This window comes from Hippoglossus hippoglossus, chromosome 14, assembly GCF_009819705.1.
Source record: "Hippoglossus hippoglossus isolate fHipHip1 chromosome 14, fHipHip1.pri, whole genome shotgun sequence".
Taxonomy (NCBI): Eukaryota; Metazoa; Chordata; class Actinopteri; order Pleuronectiformes; family Pleuronectidae; genus Hippoglossus; species Hippoglossus hippoglossus.
Window position 1 is genome coordinate 24,164,842 of NC_047164.1, and position 26,221 is coordinate 24,191,062.

At 39.1% G+C, this 26,221-nt stretch overlaps 1 protein-coding gene across 26 annotated transcripts in view; it reads right to left on the reverse strand.

The window, feature by feature from the left end:
- The window catches only part of dlg2 (discs, large homolog 2 (Drosophila)), a 188,388-nt gene that overhangs the window by 38,448 nt on the left and 123,719 nt on the right, over positions 1–26,221 (reverse strand). For 25 of the 26 annotated variants that reach the window (XM_034605663.1, XM_034605673.1, XM_034605672.1 and 22 more), the window contains 3 exons: positions 7,021–7,074; positions 6,000–6,050; positions 3,886–4,010 (listed from right to left, as the gene is read on the reverse strand). In XM_034605663.1, the coding sequence (XP_034461554.1) occupies positions 3,886–4,010; positions 6,000–6,050; positions 7,021–7,074 (230 nt within the window). Of the gene's footprint in view, positions 1–3,885; positions 4,011–5,999; positions 6,051–7,020; positions 7,075–14,931; positions 15,394–26,221 lie in introns of those variants that run through there. The other variant, XM_034605686.1, reaches the window with a different exon arrangement.

Genomic DNA, 26,221 nt, shown 5'->3' on the forward strand with positions numbered 1-26,221 from the left:
CATTGGGGGGGCATTTCAGTCTGTTTAGCAATCAACACAATCTTCAGACGCAAGTAAACAACTTAGAACAAATAAAGCTCTGTAATTCAGCTCTTTATAAAAATTGCAGCAACCAAACAAACGTTGTGCCTTTACTTTGAAGACAAATTGCCAAACAGGAAGTGATTATATGCATGTTGTTGCCATGACAGAGGGCAGCACCTGCGATACCCTGACTGTTTAATACATTTTTTATGAAAATTTGACGTATGGTGTGTAAATAGCACCAAACTCGGAACTGCACTTTTACATTACATTTCATTCAGCTGACGCTTTTATCCAAAGAGACTTACAATAAGTCCATCCAACCATGAGGGTACAAACCCAGAACAACAAGAATCAAGAAAGTACAATTTGCTTAAAAAAAGCCAAACTACAAGCACTTCCCTTAGCCACCACAATACACATGCCAAATATGAAGCCGATAAGATGAACGGTTCACGATATATGCATTCCACAGACAAATGGACAGATAGACAGTTTGTGGAATTAATAGGTAGATGTTTAAATAACCACTGAATTGACAATAACCAATGATAATAACAATAATTATTACAATAATAATAGTAGCTCTTGTGAGAAAGGTCTCAACTGAGAAACAACAAATGCAAACAAATTAGTAGAATTTGTATCATGAATGATTTTATGGTGCTTAAAATGGTGGAGCTATTGTGGGTTTGAGCAGCCTCCATGAGGAACACTTATAATGCTGCAAGCAGTCCCTTAAGCCAGGCCAGTGCATTAAGTATGCTTAGTGCTCTGCTACAGTGTCCCAGAGCAGTGACAGGAAGTGTGTCTGGCTTATTTAATGATAGAGAAAAACAAATCCCCATCAGGCCTCCTTCCTCACGGAGATTAGACCTCCACTCCATCCATAATGCATTAAGTCTCACTGCCCACCTCAGAGTGGGTGACCATCAATTAGGTTAACGGTTACTTATGCCCAGCCTGTTTCTCCTGTGAGCTGCTCGGGACTGATGCTGTGCACGCATATGACTGTATAACTTTAGCCTCTGTGATCTGACAGCAACTTGGACTTGATAACTTTAAGATAACTTGAAAGTTGAAACAAAAGGTATGTAGAGCTGAAACCATGAGCAGTGATTGACTGAGAACTGAACTTGTGTGATTGCAGTTATGTAAAGTAACATGTACAGGCTCTATTGATGGACATAACTGTCATGCTGTGAGTGTTTCTGCATTGTTATAGTCTTGGTATAATTTTGTTTAAACAATTAGATTAGCCACATTGAAGGTGACAGGTGCTGTTTCTCAATTTGCAAATTTCATGAATTCCCTTTTCTTTAATGCATTAAATTCTCAAATAACCCAGGTGGTGCATTCAAAACAATAAGTTGAGTGTGAAACAAAGACATTTCCAATCCTCACAGCTTGCTGTCTTGGTTGCATAAAAAAAGAAAAGGGAAGGGACCACCAACCTACCTTTAAAGAAGTGACGTCCCTAATTACATCACAGATGGGCACACAAAAGTAAGGAACACTTTTATGTTAATTTAAGTGAGCAACGCAGCCGCAAGATATTTTGGTGAGTGACAATTACAGCCATATGTCGAGTGAGGTCACAATGGCCATGTTTGATTTGGGAAAACAATACTGCTGCAGCTTTTAGTTATGACTGGGTACATAAAGTTAAGTATCTGATTTGAGACACAAACCCAGTTAGAATTCTTAATATTTTATTTTTAATGACTTTTAAGTCTTTTTAAGTTATCTATCTAGTTTGTAATTACCCTTGAATGAACTGATTCCAGCAGTATGAGCCACTGCTGACCAATCAGAGCTCACTTTCACCAAATGATCACTGAACATGGAAAGTTCCCTCGCAGTGAGAGCATCTTGAACATTTTGAACATTTTTGCACTGCCTGAAGCATATGTATGATTATTTTGTACTTGGTTGTTAAGGGTTTATTCTGCTGCATATTTAGTTGTCAGTTATCATGAATACTGCTGCATTTCTAAACTTTTTAAGCTATTCATAATTTTGTTGACATTCATTTATGTACTGTTCTGACATGAATTGCTATGTTATGTTGAATTGTGTTGTGTTGTACTGTACATGTGTTGCTACCGTGGCAAGATATTTATTTCTTAATAAACAAAACGCAGGATTCATTATGAATAGTGATACACAAGGATAACATATCAGATGTACACAGGCCATTTCATATTCTCATGCTGCTTGTTGGACAACAGTAAAACTGCTCTGGAAACACAGCAGGTGTAGATGCGGTACAATACTTCACCGTCTCATACACATTTGCATTACACCAGAAATGTTCTAAGAAAACTGTTATCAGTCAAGCTGTGACTCTCCAGTTTCACACTTGGGGTTAAAGTGTTTATGTTTATTATTAACAGGCCATGATCCCAGGTGTCAGCTATAAAATGTGTTTTCCCTAGAGTCAGCGTTTACTCCAGTTATGTAATGAATGAGCTCAGGTTGTGCAGTGTTGCCTCCTTAACAAACTACTGTAGCAAATGATGTGATGGACTGGATCCATACCCTCAGTACATTAGGCTGTTACACAAATAAAACTGAAGCACAAGACTTGAGTTAAACAAAGCAAACGTTTCTGAATGTCCGATATGCTCAGCAAAACCAAATTGTACCAAATTATCAAACCTTGTGCAAATAATGGACATCTGTGTAGCTGGCTCCCCATGTGGCCAGGATATGGATAAAACTATTCATTTGTGCATTAAGAAATTACATATGAATGCATGGGCCGATTATGTCAGCATCACATTAACCGCCAACTGACTCTAATGTGGCTTCATTCATTTGTGCACAGATTTTGCACATTTGTACAAACAACCCTGGGAGGGCACTGTGTAGGGCACATACCTCTGCAAATGATGCCCAGTAATGTGGCTGCATTTCTTTCTTTGACATTTATTACTAGAGCTGCTGTATTTGTGGTCCTCCAGAGCTGCTTTAGTGACAAAAGCTTAGTAAATCAAGACACACATCAATAATGACTCTAAGGTCGTTTATGGTTGTGTGCTAAACAGAAAAGCTGCACCCCCTCTACTGAATCCTCTAACATGCTAGCATGCCTAACAAGCACTTATTTCAGTCTTTACATGATGATGATTGAATAGAGTTAGCACTTCGTACTTTGTCTCTCCTCTCGTACCGAAGTGTTGGTATTGTTCGCTTTGATTAAAACTCCAGAATGAGTAAATGTTCATTGAAATGAGATTATATCAGTTGAGGCTTGTGTAATATTCCATGGCAATTAATGTAAATGCTAAAGTAGTTACAAAAGAAGAACTTATCACTTGTTAATAAAGATGAAATGAGCTTGCAGGAGTAAACACAGGGAATAAACAGCCAGGTCTCCAGATGAAGGCTGTGGGTATGTTCATTACAAACAAATAAAGGCTTTTATAATAATTTATAATAATTACAGGAAATGTTTGTATAAACTTTAAAAAGGGAGGCGAGCAGAAAACAAAACTAACCTGACCTATGATCAGTTATAATTATAAAACAGAGGGAATTAGACATAAAGTCCTGCTTCATATAAATGATCTGCAGTTGAAATAAAGGGGCTGAAATCTGGTGTGAGGTATCAGTGGAAACTTTTTCTATATGATGCAAAACTTTGTGAACAGCTTGTGGTTGTTTGAGGTAAAGGACAATGAGAGTCATTATAATTGTGCAAGAAAGGGAATTTTTTTTGGTCCTAAATCCATTTAAAAATTCTCTCAAAAAAAACAAAACCCAATGACATTGTTGAATTTAATGCTGTTTCTCAAAAAACTTTTTTCCAGTTTGGTCTGAAAACCTGTCGTCTCTTAACACCTGTAAAGGACTGACCTCAAGCGCCCATCCTCTGCTGCAGCACCTCCAGGGATGATCTTAGTGATGAAGATACCAGGGTCATCACCGACGTGTGGGTTATCTGTTCCTCCAGCGATGCTGAAGCCCAACCCTGAGTTACCCTGTAACCATGGAAAGCAGTGAGTGACAAAGAGGTCAGCGCAGCCAGAACTTATTATATGTAGTGTCCCTAATGGCCAACGTATCAACGGAAACATGGACAGTTGAACCTACATCAGTGTGATAAAAGATACCTAAAATGACAGAAACCATTTTCCAGATCTTTCCCATCCATTAACATGGTGAAGGCAAAATGTATGAACTGCACTGCAGCCAGCCAACGGGTGTCAACTGAAATGCTTTGGCTTCACTTTTGGGGAACTGTCCTCTCATTAATCTTTATATACATATGTATTTGATTCCTTCTGTTGTGATTTGACTACACTCATTGTTTGCTCCTGTTACACTGTAATATACCTTTACCTTCATTTACAACCATCCCTGTCAAGCGACACTATTCTGTCTATATCCCCACATCACTGTCAGATGAGCTCCTTCATTAATTTTAAAGTGTTGATTAGAAGCGATTCTAAACTAGATGTCATATGTATTCAAAAAATATTCATAATGTTACAATACTTTTTACGTATAAGATATCATCCTTGAAATGACAATGTTTAGGCTTGTTGTCCTTTATCAGGTAGGTTGGCTGACATGTCCTAGAGTCGACCTGCTGCAGCTTTTAGTTTACGGGTTATTGTGATATTAGCTACATTAAATATCAGCATCTCATTTATCTATAGTTTTCTAATTTCTAGAAAGAATCTTATTTGACAGTACTGTGCCAACAACTATAAAATGTCCTCACGGCCATGCATGTATGCATTCAACAGACAGGGCTTTTCAATTTTAATCTGTTGAAAAGCACAAGTAATAATTTCTTTAACAGTAAATCAAATATCGTAACTTAATGCTTAAGGTCACAGCTCTCAGTATGATTATACAGTGGTCAGAGGCTTTAAGTCTTCAGCTTGCCATTAAGAAATGACCATGTCGTTCTACTTAGCCAGTCACAACCTCTCTCCTGAGGTAACCTGGCTCTTTATTATTATTATTGTGACTTTGCTAAGAAATATTACATTTAGACGTGTCGGCTCTGCAAATACAATCCCCTGGAAGCCCAATCACAAAATGAAAGCCGAGCTTTGATTAAGTTGTTTGCTGATGGGAGCAGCAGCTTCTCTTGATTACAAAATCTACTGAGCGTGCCTGCAGGCCCTTGCTGCCTGGAATGCTGAATATAAAAATGTCCAGCTCTCCAGGGTGACACAGGAACCGGACAGTGCTTCTCACCATCCTCTGATGGCAGATGATTAACATGGAGTTCATGGACTACGGATGGAGGCTGCACTGCTGTTTGAATCTTAGCTCCAGTGCAGGCTTTGCTGTTGGTCTGGCTTTTTCTCTGCTCCTCATTGTATAGAAGTGATCCAAACTCCACTCTGCTCCTTTCTGTGCCCACTGAGCTGGTTCTTCCATCTCAGTGACTTGGAGATTCATTTGCAAGCTCACCTGCCACATCTGCTTTAGCCCGCAAACCACTAAAGGGTAGTGAAGGATAAAATTGTTTTGTGCCATGTCAAATATCGGAAAGGAAGTCATTTTCAAGTCAAATCACTTTCCAACCACATTGAGATGGGGAGCTGCAAAATTAGACTTCAGAATTACTGCATGTATAAGCCATATTAAAGCTCGCTGTCATTCAATTTCTTAGGAGCAATAAGCTTTTTCAGGTCAGGAGGCGAACAGTTTAGTCTTATAGGTATGCAGTTTAATACTTGTCATTGCATTGATAGGGTGGAAAACTGAGCTAGTCTGGGAATGTAAAAGTGCTTCATTCCACATTCATTTTAGACTTGAGCTCAGATATATACACAGCTCAGAGAGGCACGCGCTGGGGGCAGACCTTTGGTGAAGCAGAAGGAAAGTTCCCTCTATCACATCTCTGCAGTTTATTTGAAAGCCTCCAGGAAACGGTTTTACTCGACCGCAGGCACGTTCTCATAGATTTTTCTGAGGTCAAACACAGCTGCCGGATCTGAAATACTCACCCGCTCCAGAGTGATTTCCTCAAACTCATATTCAATTTCTGTGCCGTTGACCTTAGGAAACAAAAATAGAAAAGATTAAGCAGAGAAAGTCACTCAATTTCTGTAGTCCTTCAAATGTTGCTTTTAAATGAAAATAGCTGCCGGTGCTGTTGAAATATGTTAAATTATTTTTATAAAGGATGATGTTCAGTTGCTCTAAGGCCAACTCCACATACTTAAATTGAAGTGACAGGTGCTTTCTGTTTTAAAAAGATCCCTCCTCAAGGGAAACAATTTAAGGTGATAGTCAATTAAAGTTGTTCTCATTCTGTATTTCACAGAGATGATTAATTACCATCTTGTGCTTCCGTCATTATGCATTTACGCAGGTAAAGCACATAAGCATATGATGCTGCTATTCAGATTCCCAGTTTAGCATCAGATATTATCATCAGAACTGCATATCATCACGGAAGCAATCAAGACCCAAGGACTAAATTAGCCACAGCAGGAACAGTGCAGACAAGTTTATCGGATGCTACTTTTGATAAGTTTATGTCCAAGCTCTGCCACATCAAACTTTTCAATAAGAAATGTTGTCTGGCAGGAAAGAAACAGTCACTGGAGGATGCAGGTGCTCTCCTGTCTTCAGTTCTTTACAAATCAGAAAAGTGTCTTTAGCTGTTAACATTACTGCCAACTGTGACAGTTTCTCATCGATTCCAATCTGTTTTTGGGGAAGTATTTGTTATTAACTCAGCTTCTGGATGGCACCAAAGCTCCATTTATTTGTTTTGATGTAAAATACTGTGAAAAGTGTTTGATATGAAGGTCTAGAAAATCTTGTGCTGGTATTTTATTCATGACAAACATGAATAATTGAGCACTGCGACCTCATTTGTTTTTTTGAAATAAGTTACACGATGATCTCACCTCATTCACAATATTGGAGCATGAAGGACCGATTCTGTGTGCTTGAAGTATGGATCTTTAACAAAAAAAACTAATTGGCACATAAAAAGGCACAAAGATTCAAACTCACGTAAGGAACTGACTCCAAAGTGTCTGTGTTGACGATTATTGGGGCAGGGCTGGCCTGTAAGAGAGACAGAGAGAAGGAGGAGGAAAGAGTGAGACCCACCACTGTCCTACTTTCAGGGTTACAAGCTCGTGGATCTCTGTATCATCAACAATTTAACACACTTGCATTTGCTGGATGGCACCATGAATACTCCTTTCTCATGCATAGTGCTCTGATAGAGTGAGTATCGCTGAATGGGTTTAACAAGAGAGGGAGATGAGAACATGGGTAGTAAATGAATGGATGTGGTTAGTTGATATTGTTCAGATGTGTAAATCTGTAACCTTACTAATAGCAAAGATACTGCACAAGCATGGCAATTGCAAGTTCAGATTCCCACAGGGCTGCAGCTTGTGTAGCCTGGAAATCTTCACCAATGGTCACATTCAAAACCTGAGGTTCAAGGTGTCTTTCCTCTGCACCTGTCATGGCTCAGCTGTGGTGCTCTATAGTGTATTGAAGGTTTGACCTCCAGTCAGGTAATAATATTGCTGTCATAAATTGTGCAGTATGAAATAAAACCAATGTCACACAGCACACACACAAAATGTGCTGGCCAGTCAAAAATGAGCAGATGGTTAAAGGCAGGAATCTCAAGAGAGGGACTCTTGGCCACAGTATGAATGGACATTAGATTAACTGTTCAGTTAACAGAATGTAAACAATGAGCCCAATGTATGAGACTCACTTTAAAAATGATGCTCAAGATCCAGGTAGAGATTTTTGTGAAATTTGTCCACACAAGATGAATAAATCTCAAACATTCAAGGGCAATAACAAAAGAAAGGCCCAATCATTCTTCTTTGCACAATTAGAATAAACAAGAATGCAATGCATGTCATGCAGTATCGTGTACATGTGTGTGTGCATACGTGCGTGTAAAAGAGGCTCATATGGCCACATACTTCCTCGCTCTCTCTCACACACACACACACACACTCAGTCTCTACTATTGTGACATCTCAGAGAGCCTCATAGACTGTGTACTTGCTGTGCATCTGACTGACATGCTGCTTGGTCATCAGTCCAGTGACAACAAGCTAAGTGTCATTGGCCAGAGACTCAGCCTGTCCACTAGTGTCTCCATCACCACGTTCATACGGCTTAGACCACTAGGTGCAGAGCAACATACACTGTAGGATTGGCTCGTTCTTTATTTACTCACACACAGTTAATAAACTAGCGATCTTCTATAAATTGTGAGACCCTTGTTTGATAAATTAGCCATGTTTATACACAGTTGTGATATCAGTCATGCCTCTACTTCTCTAATGCTGCTCAGACTGAGCACCTTTGGCTTAATTTCAATGATCCACCGGACAATCAATCAATTGTACTAATTAACTGTTGTCTTTGTCAATATTTATGTTAATTAACTAAGCTTAAAACTTTAAAATGTGTAACAATTCACACAAAATTTTAAACAAATAAAACCAATTGTATTATTTCCGTTATCCGCAAGGTTTGTGAGTATCTGCCCACGTGTTACCGTTTCACAATTACTGTCCTGACGTACAGTTTTGGTCTGAAGTTTACATGCATTTATTATGGACACGAATTCCATGGCAATATTTGATTTCATTTACTTCTTTTAGCTGTTCATACATCTTTAATAGAAAATATGGAATAAGTTAATTTTTTTATCAACACATCACAGCACAACAATTTAGCATATAGGGTCAAACATGTAAATATAATATTTGGTTGAATGTTCTTATGAAGTTGCACCTTGACCAGATCACTAAGTTTCAGTTCCAGAACTGAAGAGGCCTCTTGGTGAGGTGAAAGGTCTTCAACATAAGCAAGTCCAGTTGCCTACGTACACCTGTACAACTTCTGAAGATAGAAGAATTTATCTTTTTATCAACTAAAAAAAAGCACCGTTCAAATTGCCGATTCACCTTAGTAATGAGCGACTACCATAAAAGATGTAGACAAACCCAAATAAGAGCAACAAAAAACAAAATCAGTTGAGCACACACCTCCACCAAGGCCCAACAGTCCCCTTAAACTAAATCAAGTTGCACCAACTTGCACACATGCACATTCAAAATGTGAAAAGGTACCCTTTCTGTGATCCTGATCTGCACCAGAATTAAATGGGTTCTCCCCTGACCTATTCCGCATCCTTCCACCAAGTTTCATAGTAATCCATTCTGTAGTTTTTGTGCTGCTAACTAACAGCGAACAAACAAACGCTGATGAAAATGTAGCATCCTGTGTTCTACCATCCTGCCATGGAGCTGAAGTCAACCTGTGACGCTCTGGAGTATTTTAGCATGCACATAGTTCTGGTTCTCAATAGCGAGTCGAGACAATATATACTTGCATATTATTATATCACCCGAATGTGATGCCAGTATATAAATTAGCTTCTGTTTGTTGTTTCTTGAAGAGGAAGATGGGCTGTGAGTTGTGCCTTTCAGTTTGTGCAGCAGTTAGAGCGTGGAAGGAAATGTGCAAATATATGTGGTTTACACATTGAGACACTGAATGTAAGTCCTCCACTCACCAGCACCAGATCAAAAAAATCCTGAATCCGCCTGATTATCTGAATCTTCTTCATTGGGTTCTTATTTAGGTCATTCCCCTCCCGTCCACAAATGTAATGGGTATCAGTTGAGTTCTTTTTAAGTACTAACAAACAAACACAGATTGGCCAAGAACTCCTTGGCCGAGGTAATTTCCAATCCACCACAACGGAATTCACAGGCCACATCATTAAAACAAGTGCAACTGAAAAATGAAAAATGTCAATGATTACTCAGATTGAGGAACTTTACCAGTGTCTCCAGCAAGAATCATACAATCATTTCAAAGGTTAATTAAAAAAAATGATCCTCATTTTCAAGTCAAATGAATAGTGGAGATCACTCAAGTAATTCCATTAACATTTTGTCATGCTTTATCTGATTCTATCCAAATGAGCCCAAATTAATTGATTAGTATTTTTGAAAATTAAGAGAATACAAAGTGGATCTCAATCAGATTCCGGGTTATTTTACACACTTTTCAGTGGACATGAACAAACACAGAGTGTATGTGTATGTGTCTTTAAATCTACCCCTGTGTGTTTTTTTCCCTGAATTGTCACAGGTCTGGTGATGTATCTGTTAACATTATGCTCTATTTCTATTTGGTTATGAATTCTATGTATTAATGTGGCCCATTTAAATAAGTGAGTCTGAATTGTGTGTGATTCTGAACATCACAGACTCAGACAGACTGTGATTTTAACAAAGGGAGAAATATTAGAGTTTTCTGACTCTGCAGAGCCGCAAAGTCAGACACTGGCAGAAGGACCATGGTGTTGTGAGAGGAATGATAAGAGGGATTAAGATGTCTTTGGCTTGCTGTGCACGGACACTAATCATATGAATGACTTCATGGCTATTCTCAGAGAGAGCAGACAGAACTCAATTGTGACTCCAAACAACACAACATGACGACATGGGCAGCCTGCAGTGTATGCCTTTTACTGTCATTTACTGCCAACATTCTAAATAATCACTCATTTAACTTAAGCAGCACAAATGTTTGTTCAAACCCTAGCATATAGCCTCCTATCACATACAGTACATCCACTCATAGCCACTGATCTGTAATGCTTCTCACATCACGTCACAGAGAGAGAAACAAACAGACTCTTGTACAGCAAATTTACTTTTATTATGCAGGGGAGCAGGCAGCTCAAAAATAATGTGATTGTAGGTCAATGGGTCTGTCATTAATCTTATTTCCATCGCTGGATGCTCTCTGGGGACCATGGGATGTCAGCTCCCAAGCAGCAGGTCAACAGTGTGGTATGGCATGCCAACATTGTGAGCTGTACCGCAGTGATAACAGGTAGGCTTCAATATACTACCGCATAGTGGGAAGATGGAAGAAGTATAGTAATTCAAATATAAATAAATAACTTGGATACTGCTGCCTACCACAATCAGACCTCATGTGTGCACACACAGACCCCCAAGAGGTAGTGGCTACTCAACTGAGCACATAAATGGCATGCATAACTGCACTTAGGCCCATGTATCTTCTTGTTCATGCTCACTAACATCACCACGTGATCAACTGCTCCCAGCAGCACATCAAGCCAGTGGTCCAGCAACATTACAACACCGTGCATGAGAAGTTAACAGTCTTTCACACAACTATTGACTATACCAGTGATTAGGCAAGAGATGTTAACGGTGTCATGGTAGACCATTGTAGAATTTCTGACAGTATCACAGTTTAACATTTCAATTAACAAATAAAACCAGTTTGTTAACTCTACGTATTGTTGAGCTACTGTTTGTTTTGTGTGTCTGCAGACTCTATCCACCCACACACAATAACACAAGTTCAATCTCCCAACCTATATATATATCTCAATTCTGTCATAATCTCCTTAAGACTTGTTTTATATAATTTGTGCATGAGGATATTGCACAATAATTGTAACATTATTTCAGTGTGTGTATTTGTACACATCTTTCGCATGATACTATGCTAATATTGATTATTATAACTATTATAATTGTGGTCACTATTATCATCATATTCAATTTTCACAACATTATTGTCGCATTCAATTACAATATTGAATTATTACTTACATTTCTGTCAGTAAAGAAGAAAAGAAAAAAAGAAAAAGTTCAGTGATATATAGTCAACATAAAGGCTGAGTGCAGAGTGAGACAGCTTTTTGATGCTTTCAGACCAGCTGCTCTTCTACATGTTGACTCACATTCACCACCGTGTTTTGTCTGTTTGCAGGGAGCTACAACTGTGTGTTTTATCTTTTCTTATTTTCTTCTTTTACTCTGATATTGTAATGAAGAGAAGACAAGTGACATTCATAAGCCAACTGGATGATGAAGAAGGCGTAAAGCATTATTCGTACGATGAAAAGCTGCTGAAAGCAACAGTGCAACATTGGACACTTTAGATGTTACAGAGTGAGTTGGTTGTCCTTCTTCAGCAGTCTTGTGCTCGGGTTGAGTTTTGCTCAATAATTCAGCAGCACCTCTATGTGTAGTGGCTCATGAAAACAGGGAAGTGTATCAATAATTCACTGGCGTCTCGTGTAAAAATAGTCAACAACACAACGTGGGATGTGTAGAGTAAGGGAGGAAAGATTGAGGAGTGTGACAGCTAAGCTCGAGAAGCGAGGGGATGTAAAATGTGACTGAAACTATATTCCAAGTGAAAAGTCACTGGTCCATATTTCTGGCTAGCAGAGATAACATTGATGGATTCCTCAGGGCTGAATTAGAAACAATGGATCATCAGTTATCCATTCAAATGTGGCAAGAGGAAGTAATAACGAAGAAAAATAACATTTGCGGCAGGCTTTAACAAGTGAATTGAGAACAGGTTATTTTACAGAGTATTGTTACTACTGCATACAGTCTGAAATATGTTTGCTTTAGTATTATAATGTATTTTCCCTCAATCTCCTCTTGTCTTTACACGGGACCTGTGATCCAGCTTATTCTCATTGTCCAGCTTTCAGTATTTCATAGAGAACAGGTAATGCTGTGTGCTGCCCCTGTGCAATTTCCCTGCCTTGCATTTCCATCTGTTACATGATGGATGGCCTCCCATTACACACCACTGGCCTTGCCTGAGGCAATTTCATTCGCGCTATAGTTGCACAAACACCACACACGCAATTAAATACACAGTCATGATTTACTTTGTGGTACAACAGTTTTTAAACAATACGGATATTTCCTGAAGGAGAACACCCACTGATCAGTCACTCAGCTGCTGTTAACTCTCCAGTTTCATCTCATCTGGAAACACTAGCTCAGATAATAACAAGCAGCCAAGCTTTTAGTCAATTTTACAGATTTACAGCAAGACTCACGGACACACAAAGACGTTAACAAAGGGTAAAACACCTCCATACAATGATCTAGAATATAATGTCAGTAATGAGGGGATTTCTGCTCATTGAGCCTTTAAGTGAGATACAAATCATGTAAAGAAGCACTTTGTCACCATGGCTACCTTTAAAGCCAGAATAATATATAAAAAATAAAAACATATCGGAAGAGCCAATATCTAATGTCGGCTTTAGTTCCCTTATCACTTGTATGCATCCATTTTGTGAAAATAGGTTTGAAGAGACCTATGTTGTGCAATATACATATTTCTCACAGTCCATGTTTATTTGGTTGGTATTTTTACAGCAAATTAAAGGGATCATTGCTAGTTAATACAACTAAATAGAGCTTGATCAATTTGCATGTAACACATATCACAGCTCACATCTGTGTCATCATATGTATGTCAGCAGCTAAGTAACAAGAACGTGTATTATAGAATGAATGAATTGATTACTTGATAAAGAATGATAAATAAATCTGAAATACTGAAGTCAGTATGTGCCTCTATACAACACTATTTCTGAATTCTGCATTTATTCACAACCATCTTTAATACGTCACTTACTTTGCAGATTATGTTTTCACATAATCAAACTATAAAACAGCTGCTGTTTTCCAAAAACTGCATTTAGAAAAGCTATTGTTGGGTTTTCATGACAAGGTGAATCACGTTGCCTATTGTCAATCAGTAAGAGACAAAGCCAAGCAGATATGTAACCGTCAGTTAATGATGTAGTAAGTTTGCTCATTTCATACTGTACTTCAAGAAAAGGACAATAGCTCGCTGAGCAAATCATTAAATGGCAAAAGGAAAAACATACCAGGACAATGCCTGTATTTCTTGCCACACCCATATTTTTCCCCAGGACTTGAGAATCTAGCATCTTCGTCTCAACATATGATTCTGCTCTAGTGAGCAGATGCAGATTACAAGCTCTGATTACTGATGCATGACGGACTCAGTTCACCCAGTCCCCCTTGAAATCAATTTTATCAATGCTATCAAATTACCAGATCCACCCAATATTCAGAAATTACTGGGCGTGTAGATGATGAATACGAACTAAACTAACTTGTGATTGTAATGTGAGTGCAAAGTATTGGTAGAGGAGCAGTTCCACCTTTTCACCTTGTGCTTTGATCTGAGGATGCTTTCCCCCGTCCGTGTGTTTAAAGGGCAGTTTCTTGTGTTTGGCACAAAGTGAGGAGAAGGGTTGCCAAAGCTGCCGTGTTTCAAATTTTACTATTACAGGTTTTATTATTGACTGTTTGTATGTTTCATGACTCTGTCATAAGAAGTTGTCATATGTTTTTATTTCACTGGCATTTTGTCCATACCCTGTATTCCTCTTGACTAAATCATGTGAAATTAAATATTAGCTCATGATCAGATGCACATGTTAAGTACTTTTATATCTGTGATAGAATGAAGCAACATTGATGTACTACTTCAATCGAGACGCACATGTAACTAACAAAACACTTTTCTTGACAGAGAAATCTGTTCCAAAATGGCATTAACACTGAAGCAGCTTGTCAGGACATGACAAGACATCAGGCAACTCCATACTATGGAAGCCTTGTCTTTAAGTTATTAAAGAAGGAAATAAATTAGGCCATTACGGGGGTTATCAATTTAATAAAACATTTCTATATCCCCTTAACAAGCCCAATCAGGAAGGTCTGGAAACTTCCAGATCCCCCCCACAACTTTGGGCAGATGCACACAATGTGTGATTTATGTCTATTTTAGTGTTTTTTTTAACTTAGGCTAGACAGGTTGAAATGATTTTACAGACAGACCCTCTGAAGATATAGGTCTGTACTGCAACTAACAAAATGACGTATAATAACAACATTTGTTTCCTTCATCAAACAGCAAAGAAACTAAATTTATATCACAATTTTCCATCATTCGCAGACTTCAGCTCTGTCCAACATTGGTCCTCACGGTCATGGCTGCTGATGTCCTCTGAAAATAGCATAGATTTACCTGATAAGGCTCCTGCCAGCTTTGGACACAGCCACACTCAGAGGGCCACAGGTCACAGCTCCCCCCCTTGGCTCTGACTGCCGCCAAGCGGCTTGGACTCCTGGAGGACATGCTGTCTAAATGCCAGGCCGCCATGCGACCTCCCTTTCGAGGAAGGGTGGCACCGCCAGGGATGGATCCGTAATGGTACCGCTGGCATGGCTGATGCTGATGGCGATTGCTGGGGTGCTGATGATGCCAGCTAAAGGAACATGGCTCCTCTCCACAGTCCCCCCTTCCATCAAGGTCCGCAAAGCAACTCTGCTGCTTGTTCAGGTAAAGAGTCATGCTGCCGCCACGCTGCTGCCACGCAACACTAACCTCTGCTTACTTAAACACTTCCTCTTTTGCCTCTTCTGTTGGTGAACTGGTACAGTCGCTAAACACAAGACACGGTCCTGCCTGATGTATGAGTGGCTCACTCTGGCAAAAGGAATGATGAATGAACCAACGGGCTGGCTGGCTGCTGTAGCTGTACAGGCTACAGAGGGGTGTGTGTGTGTGTGTGTTTGTGTGTGTGTGTCAGAGCTTCTGGAGTGGGAGAATGATAAATGAGAGGGAAAGAGGGAGGGAGAGAGAGAAAGGGGAGGGGGTAAGGGGGAAGAGAGATAGAGAGGGATAGAGGGAGATACAGGATGAGAATGAAATTGAGTGCAAGGGAGAGAAAGAGGAGAGCTGAGTGAGAGAGGACTTGGGGTATGAGGTAAAGGAGGGGGATGAATAAGAGCATGATGGGAAGGAGAGAGGCAGATAAGAACAGCAGGAGACAAGAGAGAGAGAGAGAGAGAGAGAGAGAGAGAGAGAGAGAGAGAGAGAGAAAGACAGAGTGAGAGAGCGGGAGAAATTAGTGTGTTGGCTGCCAGCCCTCTGTCAATAAATGACTCAACTGGCAGTGCTACTTGACAGCATCCGCAACTCCAAGCAGAAACAAGGGATGTGATGCTGCTGGGAATTGAAGGCAATGGGAGCTTGAACTACAAACCCCTGGACTGATACTGCAGGAGTGGCTGAATTTGAGAGGTCAAACACAAGAAGCTAAATAAATCTCTGCTTGAGTATTCAGACATCTGATTTTTTTAAATAACGCTTAGCAACCCCTCTAAAAAAGTGAATTTCCTATACTGACAATTTAATCTCTGATTTAAAATGTATAATATTTGAGGTTTAAATAAATACAGTATACACAAATAAAAAGAAACGACTTCTAACAGTGAATATTAACAAAGTTTTCGAAAGAACACAATGGGGTCAATGCAATATCAGCAACCTCCTAAAAGACGTGGCTGCAGGCCTTATGTTGTGGGGGTTTTCTGTCGGGCTGTTCCATTCACACACACATTCATACAATGCATCTATGTGCACTGTATGAATGTGCTCAGCCATCAGGGGCACGACCTCCCCAGGTCAAAGGTCAAAGGTCGCTCTAACATTTCAAAGCATATTTTGTCCATAATTCTCAAGAATGAATTTGTTAATTCTGAGACATTTTCAGAAAAATGTCTATTAGGATAAAATGTTGAAGTAATGTCAACCTATATTCAAAAGGTCAAAGGTGAACTTCACTGAGACATCATAATTATCTACAAACACTTTCCGGGTCATTATTCAACATCAGAAATAGAAGCAGAGATTGTGACCATATTGGTTGGTTGAAGCAAACAGCTGTAAGGCAGGAGTTCTAGTTGTTTACACCACAGTATTTCTTTACTTTCTTTCAAAAACTTCCTAAACACAAAAACAAATAGGAAGAGGGTAAAAGTTCAATGACTGGCACAAGCCACTAGCCCGCACAGTGATCCAAACCTTCGATAACCCAGTCTCACAGCTGAGGAGCACAGCAAACAAAAAGCACGTGAGGCGTTGAAATTACAGGAAGCATGCTAATTCAATTTGATCACAAAGTGCATTTCTTGACTTCCACGTCACCCACTTCCTCAGTCAGATGAAATCAGGGTCAGAGGGACGCAAATGCTGCTAAAACATCCAGCTGCTTTAGCATCAACATCATCTGTGATGTGAGAAAGGGAAATAATCTGTATGCCTCACAGCACCTGAAATACACAAATATACTCTGTTTATTCTGAATCTTCAATTGGAGATGATGTCACCAACCATTAGGGGTTTAGCTCCAGAGAGATACCTAGTTTTTCTACACCACGCATTGCTACCGTCACATGGTCTGTTACGTGATGCTTGAGTATGTGTGGGTGTTATCATTACCCATTCCATCTACCAGAGGCGACAGCCACAAAACAGTCAGTGATGAAGAATAATACCTCATCAGAGCCGACTGAGGCAGTGAACAGCATGCCCTCAGAGAGAGAGCATCAGTGGGCAGCCTGAGTGAGTGTGTGTGTGTGTCACACTGTTATGAAAGATGGAGAGTGTGTGGGCAGCAGGGGGCATGATCGGATGGATGGTTGGTTAGTCAGAAAACAATGCACAAATCAACAAACACGGACCTCTCAGCGCAGTCGCCCTTTCTGACATCCCTCCTTCACCCTGTGTATTGTCAGGTTTGCCTGTGTCTAATTTCATTATGTTGTGAAGTTGCTGCATTGCTGGGCTCTTCACAGTCCCATTTGTTGAAGAAGACAGTCAGCATTAACTCACAGGATACAATATGACCATTAGATTGTCAGATCAACATGATAAGAAATGGAAGAAACATACATCGCAGATCCAGGGCCGCGGCTGTGGCTGTGGCTGTGGCCACATCATGGATTAGGATCTGTGGATCACGTATCAGAGGTCGTAATGGTGGATCCAGTATGGCGGATTCTGTATCGTGCTGGCTGATCGTGATAATAAAGGCAGATCCTTTATCGTGTTGGCATCAGATAATGGTGGTGGACCACGACCGAGGTGGCAGCTGATGATGGATCCTAATGGCGGCAGTGGACAATGACTGTGGACTATAGTGGCATCCGATCTTGATGGTGGATCATGATCTTGCTGGCTGCGGACCATAGACTATGATTGCAGCAGGACTGCTCGATACATAGTATTTCTCCTCAGACACTTGACCATTAATGACATTAATCCACCAATTCACTGACCTTCAGTTATGCTTCAAAATGTTTACCGTTCTTTTTACCCTGTTTTTTAGTAGTTTTTCCTTACTCTTGTTGAGGGTTAAGGGCAGAGGATGTCACACCTTGTTAAAGCCCTATGAGACAAATTGTGATTTGTGAATATGGGCTATACAAATACAATTTGATTGATTGATTGATTGATTTTTGTGGGGCTGAAAAGGCTAAATGTGTTACATGGTATTTATTGACATTTATTAACAACATGTATGTCCCGAAACACCATTAAAACCTGACACCAGTAACCAGTTTGTGATATAGAGGAGTAAAATCCAACTCACTTCTAGTGGGATTCAATCATTTCACTTTGATTTCCTGGCAATCGAAAATTATTCCCTGTATCCCCATGAATGTAAACCAGGTGAAAAGACTGTTGTCTGAGAGATAACCTGCTTTTCAAGCTGTTATACTTATACTTAGTGCCAGTGCTGGATACTGTAAAGGAGTAACAGTGCTTCCCACTCAGCTGGAGACTAAAACTAAAATATGAAGCTAATGATATCACGTGCTGAATTTATTCCTCAGAAACAGAGTAAGGTGTTGGAGGCTGGTTTGATATTACGATACAGGACGTTTGATGACTTGTGCATTTCCCCTCAAGTTGTAGTGTGTTTCTATTTATAGCTAGTGAAAAAATTCATAGGGTAATTTTTGATTACAAAGCTACTTACTAAGTGTAAAGTTTATATGTCAGTGTGTAGTTGGGCAAGATAATTACATTTCCATGTTTAGATCTATTTCTTTCATTAAGTCTTATTATCTTCTACTGCAGTCTTAACTGTCTAGGCCTTTCTTCATCAGTACGAATCTGCACAAGTGATTAATGGTCTGTATTTAAAAAGCACTTTACAGGACAGTTCTTTGCCATTCACACACACACATTTATACATCAGCACTTTATCTATGAGAACAGCACAGCCAACAGTGAGAATTTGGGGTTCAGTAGACTGGGATCGAACCGCTGACCTTCTGGTTAGAGGATGATCCGCAGCGGTCCACAAGGCAAGGTAACAATGAGGTAACTTAAGTCCACAACTGCAGTGTAGGATAGTTAGATAGCAGATACCATAGCAACCCAGGTTGATCAAGAGAACCATATTGATAACAAAGAAAGGTCAACAACTATGAGCTGTTAGAGGAGAGGAAAGTAAGCAGGAGGCTACTGAGGGAAAACAAAAAGGAACCATTTGAAAAATGACAGGACGACACATTATTGCTCTTGTTTCCTGTGTTGTGGGGCCGGAAGAAAAGCTGCTGTAAATTAACTTTATACTATGTGGTTAAATGTGCTGCAATATAATTTTCTGCTGCCACTAAAGCTTTTCATTGTGTGAATTATTAGGAGATTGTATCACTGTCCCTTTCAGGAAAGGCTATTGTCCCTCTCCCTCTGTGTGTGATAAAATACTGCAGCAGATTTCACCTGCTTTTCTCCGACAATTTCAGACAGCTGCATCTACTAAAGTGGTCAGTCAGGTTTAATGGCTATTTGTTCAAATTGTCAGACTCATCTCAGATTTTTTTGCCTGTTACATATTACATTCTACACACAGATGCATTACAAATGAGCTGCAGACCCTAGTAAATGTCCCCCTAGTGTCTAACTGACAGTAATCCTTTCGCCTTAGGGCTTCCACAGAATTAATCTTTAGTAAGAGCTGAGCTCTGTTTGTATCATCTAAATAACACAAGACAGAGACAGCCACGTGTAACACACAACACAAACCACACAAAAAAACCAGCCCTCCATACAACAGACATATTGTAAACATCAGACAAAATGTGGGCTGTTTCCTTTGCTCCTCAGACTGAAACCTCATTACTCATATCTGGGCTGTGGTCTGTATCTCTCAAAGAAGATTTGATTACACTAATTGACGCAGTCCTCGACAACAAAAGGCACTGTGTTGTCTCTGATCTACTGCCCTCACCCTGTTTGGCCATGAATCTTAACTGAATCTGGCAGCAGAGAGTATTTGGAATAGACATGATTTCTTTTCTCATGATGGTCGACACCTTAACATAGGTTCCTACTGGTGGTTGGTTCTTTACTGAAAACTATGACTAAATATCAATATACTTTTATTCATTACAAAGACAAGATGATAACGCACTGCCTTTTAACAAAAACTGCAACTATATATTAACATGAAATATTGTTGATGGAAAAAAGTTCAAATGTAGCTTTAAAAATGAAACTTTATTTTAATGGCAAAAAAAAGAATACACCGGTGAAGACTTATGAGGTTTTTCATTAGATAAGGACAAGATAAAAATGTATGTGTTATAAGTTTGGCTAAAATTACGTAAATATTACTTGATTTGGTTGGACTGAAGAAAATGTTCATTAAAACCAGACAAAATGTTTCCAACTAAAAGAGTTATAGTTAATCAGTGATTCTTAACACCTTAAGAAATTATGCAGTATTTAAACATTTCAATTGATTACTGAGTCTATCAACTCCGATCCAAAAATCATAACAGATCCACATTAATAGATTTTATCTCAATCAATGAAAGTAATAAAATTGAGTAGTTATATTTGAAGGAAACACAATATGGAACTGCTGTCAAAAGAAATCTAAGTGTTTTGAACTGATCCTTGTCATAGTGGCATTCATTCTACCTCTGAGATCCCTAATGCTGAAATTGTTGTATTAGATTATTTCTAATGGTTAAACATGCACCTTTCAAAAAGCTTGTGAGGCGGAATGCTCAGCTATACTGTTTAAAACCAAAAACAAAGCATGGTCTCTTGTTAGATGCTGAGGGACCCATCCAACTTTCAGGCATTCCTTTAGACAAAAAAAATGCACAGCTTATATAAGGACAGCTAAATGAAATCTGTTTGACATTATTTACCATTCACATGTCAGTTAATTCTATGAGAGCGTGTTCTCTGACAAGAAAGCAGCGTGCTTATAACCTTGAACTGACTGAATTTTTCTTCTTCACATTTATTTTGCTGCTGCTGATCATTTATTCATTGAAAAAACCATGTCTGTCAGTTAACATTACAACCAGATGCTGCTTATGCATAACAAACCATTCATGCCAGGAAATCTACTCAGACAAAATAGATCCTTTCTCTTTAACGTTTTGCACAATTTTTTCACTGAGCAAATAACACACGTATTTAATCTTTGCGTTTCAACAGGTATAATTCCTCGTATCTGGAAGTCTGCTCATGTGGTTCCTTTGTACAAAGGGGGACACACGACACCGATCACAATAATTATCAGACAAGATCCAAACTTCCCTTTCTGCCAGAATCCTGAAATCACTGGTGAATAACCAATCCCAAATATTTCTCTAAAAATATATGAACCCTTACCATCCACATTGTCGTCCTTCCTGTTATATCAGTTGGACATGATATTGTTTCCTGTGCAACAAAAGGAAGTTCTGTGCTTCCGTTTTCATTGACAAATTGTTAAAAACATTCAATACTGTAGATCATTGTCTGCTTATTAAGTCTTATTAATTTGTCTAAGCTGGAAACATCCAATCAGAGTATTTATCATTATTAAAACATATTCCACAAGTATTTCTTCTGGTCCCTGCCTTGTCTACTATTTAGAATATATTATATTATAATATTGCCTCTTATCTAACACACTGTGACATTATTGGACCTTCACCACCATGTGACATCTTTGCTGAACTGGAACACAGGACCCTAAACTTATTCTACTTACTGACTTACTTGTGCTTCAAGTCCCACAGCTTTATTCTGAACTCTGAACTTTTTGTGAACATATAATTATCTACATCACACGTACAACATCAACAATGTCACTAGCACTGGAAGATTGAAGACCAATATTTCAAGCCAAACAATTGTTTACACTGCATGACTTTATCCTCTTTTCTATATTTTGTATATCTGTATCTTAACATTGTTGCAAATAAAGAAAACATCAATAATTTCTGGTGCTTGAACATAGTTTCGTAGAAATATATTAATAGATTTGACTCATAATTTAATGGCAACATTCTGTACAGATTTAAATATTCACCTCAGTGAAGGATATCACAGTCTGTGTGACCTCAGATGAGGTTGAATACATTACATATTGTAAATTTGTGCATACTATTACTTGCTGTGCTATTAGATTGTTTAACACATGTACTATCTCCAGGGCAGTATACAGTCCAGTCAACTGGGTGTTCATGCAGTCTCACACAAACCTGGGATGGTTGTGTGTGACTTTCATTGTCAGTGCATCCAGGAACCATTTGACCCCTGACACAAACTCGGGATGAGCTAATCAAAATCTGACAGGTCATTTAGTGTGACGGTGCAACTGGATTGAACAGCTCTCAGCCACTCAGGCGTCTGTCACGAAGGAACACAATCGTCATTGCAATGAGGAGGAGAGCTCATGGTAGGAAAGTTGAATTGCTTTAATGGGCCATTTTCTCTCCTGTTCCATCAACATGTGGCCTGTGGCTATTCAAGAAAGCACCATTAACCAGTTTGGGCTGATTGCTCCCACAAATCATTTTACAGGACATTTTCCTAATATAACTCAACATTGCAGGTGCATCGAGTGATGTCCGGAGCAATGCTTTTATGGAGGTATGCAGACCCTCTTGTCTGACAATAAGATAGCTGGCCTACATAGACATGTACTGAACATTGAATATAAAGTGTAAAATGCATTGACACATTTTGCCACACTGACAAGAGAATGTAAATGATATGCATCAATTGTACAACTTGAAACAGAAGCAAGAGCCTTCTTCAATTGCCTATAAACTTAAGGTGCAGAAAAACCTTTTCTGACAAACATTTTAGTGCACTGACAAGCATTGAATTTTATGCAATACATCCAACTTGCCACATGGTGGCACTTACACTTCAGCTTTAAGCTGTAGGCCTGACCAACTAGCAGCATCTACTAACTTAAGCTAATTTACAAAAAAATCCACTGCCCTTAGTTGGTGGATTTGTTATGTTATTCCTCCTTCATAACACAATGGTAATGGTAATCTACACACACACTTTTTCTTTTATCATTTTGGAGTGGGCATGTTCCACTCTGGTGGCTGGTGGGCATCTCCAGCTTTAGCAAAGATACAAACAATTTAAATCTATTTCTAGAACAACAAAAACAACAACAACATTTTAGCAAGGGGATGAAAGGTCACCTGCAGTAGCACTGACACAAAAAGGAAGACAGACATTTGTCCCCTGTTATTCTGGATCGGTGTTTGTGTGTGGGTCTGTGTGGGTCTGTGTGTGTGTGTGTTTGTGGTCTTTAAGTAACAAATACCTCCCTCTAGCTCTACTCAGTATAATTCTGCTTTTGATTTGAGGGCTGGCAATAACAGGCAGACAGCAGTGGTCATTTATTCTGAGTGAGTCAACTCAACAAACTCAACAAACTGACTTTATGCTGCATTCAGCATGCTGGACAGAGCAGTTACCTGGTACACATACAAAGTACAAACCAGGTAGACATGGTTGACAGTTTCTATGATCCCTTAGGTACCAAGATGAACACATCTGGCTGTGCAAAACATGTTTACGTGTCTACATCCAACTGAGATAAGACAAAGAATGATGGATGATGCAGGGATGTGAAGCTGGAACTGACACCACATTGTCTCATAAATCACAATTTGGCACAGGGCTCCCATAGGCATAAACTGAAAATCTTTGATATGGCAGGCCCACAATGTCACAAAATTATGATAAGACCAGTTAACCCGCTAAATCCCACTTAACTGACCCCCACTTCTCTCATTCCTCATAACTCTACCAAAGCCAAATCTGTTGCACTTGCATGTGTGGCCATGGAGGGGAGTTTGAAATCACCCAGCCTTTTGTTCCTACGGTCTACAAATAGAAAATCAGTTTGTATTAGTGACCTGCAGTAAAGTCCATTGTATCTTGCCTGGTACCTTAAGACACACTGCTGCTGGAGTTTAGCACAATACATTTAGTAGTGACATTTGATAGAAATACTAACAGAATAACTACAATTCTCAGTGCCAATGTTTATTTCACTCTCCAGATCAGTTGCATTCATTTGAACATTTTTTTTTTCTGTGATGCAAACAATGCATCCCCTCCAACTCCTTCACAATAAAAGAGTGAAGTGTTGTACTGTGAAGCTGCAGTGGATATTTTAGCCATGGATGATGGTTTGGCTTATGTCTTATGTAGGATTTAAACAAGATTTTAAGTTGTTCAATTAATATTAAGACACATGGAATTTCTGCTGCAATAGGATTTTATATTCTCACATTGTTCCCTGTCACACTATACATTTATATCTATATAATCTGCTGTTTACATAGAATCATTATTGAAGAGGCAATTCCCTCAGGAAACTGTATAGAATTACTTTGAAAAATTCACATTAACTTATTTATACAAATTGGTAAAAATTTACCAGACTAGTCGATGTTAATATTTCTGTGCATTTGTAACTTTCAGATTCACTTTATCACCGTGACATTCTTTCTTACAGACAAGCCAACATACTACTTACTTATACTTATTGACAGAAAGTTGCAATACACTTGTCTTTATCATGAGACATGTATAAAACAGAGCAACCTTAATTTCTTATTTGAACTCAAATGCCATCACTTAAATAACATTTTGACCCAAACAGTATTTAAACCCATTTTTTTCTAGGAACTAACATATATTTTCCGACACTGCATGATCAGGCAAATTAGCCTCACAAAAACTCACGCTGATCACCATATACAACAATAACACCACATAATGTGATGTTTCTGTTTCCGTCGGGATATGCTCCATAAATGTTTGACGAGGCCTGGACTTTTTGTCAACTTTTTTTCGTATACTTAAAATGATCTCTTTGGAAAATGTCACGATGAATAAAATATTCATGTGGCAATCTGCCTTGTCAATGTAATTAATGATATGTTCCTTTCCAGGGCAGGGTTAACCACAGTCAACCTTCAGTCATACTTGGAGACTGTAGTTAGAGACTTGGAGAATATGCATGATTATTGCTACGCTAAGTTAATGGATTTAAAAATATCCTTCAACTAAAAACAATGGTTTTGGGAAAAACTACAGCACCAATTTACAGTAGCCCTGCCATAGACAGCAATCACCATGAGGAGTTACACAGAGAAGAAAACACCTAAATGTCCAATTAACAGCTACTTCAGAGAGGGCAGCACATCATTCACACTCAGTCATATCCAAGCAACCAACCAAGGGACTGACCTCACTCTGCTGTCAGCTCAACAGTTTCACTTGCTAAAACATCTCCATCTTTGATCAACTGTGCACCAAGTACATACTGCCATGAAGTCTGAAAACATATTCTCTTATCCTCCTACAATACTCTTTGCAACCACATCAGCCCTAGAGTGGCTTAAACATCAACCTTGACTAAAGGGTGGAAGATAGTGAACACATCAAATTATACAGTAAGCTATTTATCATGTTATTAATGGCACAACCCAGAGAGCAGTGGGAATTAACCAAATCAAAAGCTACTAAAAGCCCCAGTGGCTGTTGATGTGACGGATCACTAGCCAGCGACTCCATTAAGGGATACAAGTAAAGTCTTATAGGAAATATCTGCTATTTAATGATTCCATAAATCTAAGAAACCTATTTGATGGAAAGCTACATTCAGTATTACATGGAATGTAAAAGCTTTAAAACCAGAGGAGAAGTTGCTGCCTTCATTACTGTTGCATAAGTGGACACTCTGTGTGTTCACACTTGAAGAATGAAGGATCTTGTGGCAGTCACTAAGGAGCCAACTTTGTTTAGACAAGATTATCATGAGCCTGATGTTTTGATACTGCACTACTGCCCTTTGCACTGTTAATTTGAAGTAATTATCCCATATTAATAAGTTGAAAGCCTCAGAGAAGATGCAACAAAAACTGGAATATAAAATAATATATAATTAAACCCTTCTAACACCGAGATGTCAGTGATATATCGGTCTCAGAGTTTTCTACCTGTGATTCATCCTCAGTGCCATAGTGTCTCTTCTTCAGCTTCTCTGACAGGGTCTGTTTCCATTTGCAGACAGTAACAAGTGACGGCCACTTCACTGGGCTCAAATTGAGATTAAGACCCATACTCAGGCTCCCCAGATCTGGGGCCCAGCCCCGCAGGGTGTCCATGGACAGTCTCTTCTTGAGGG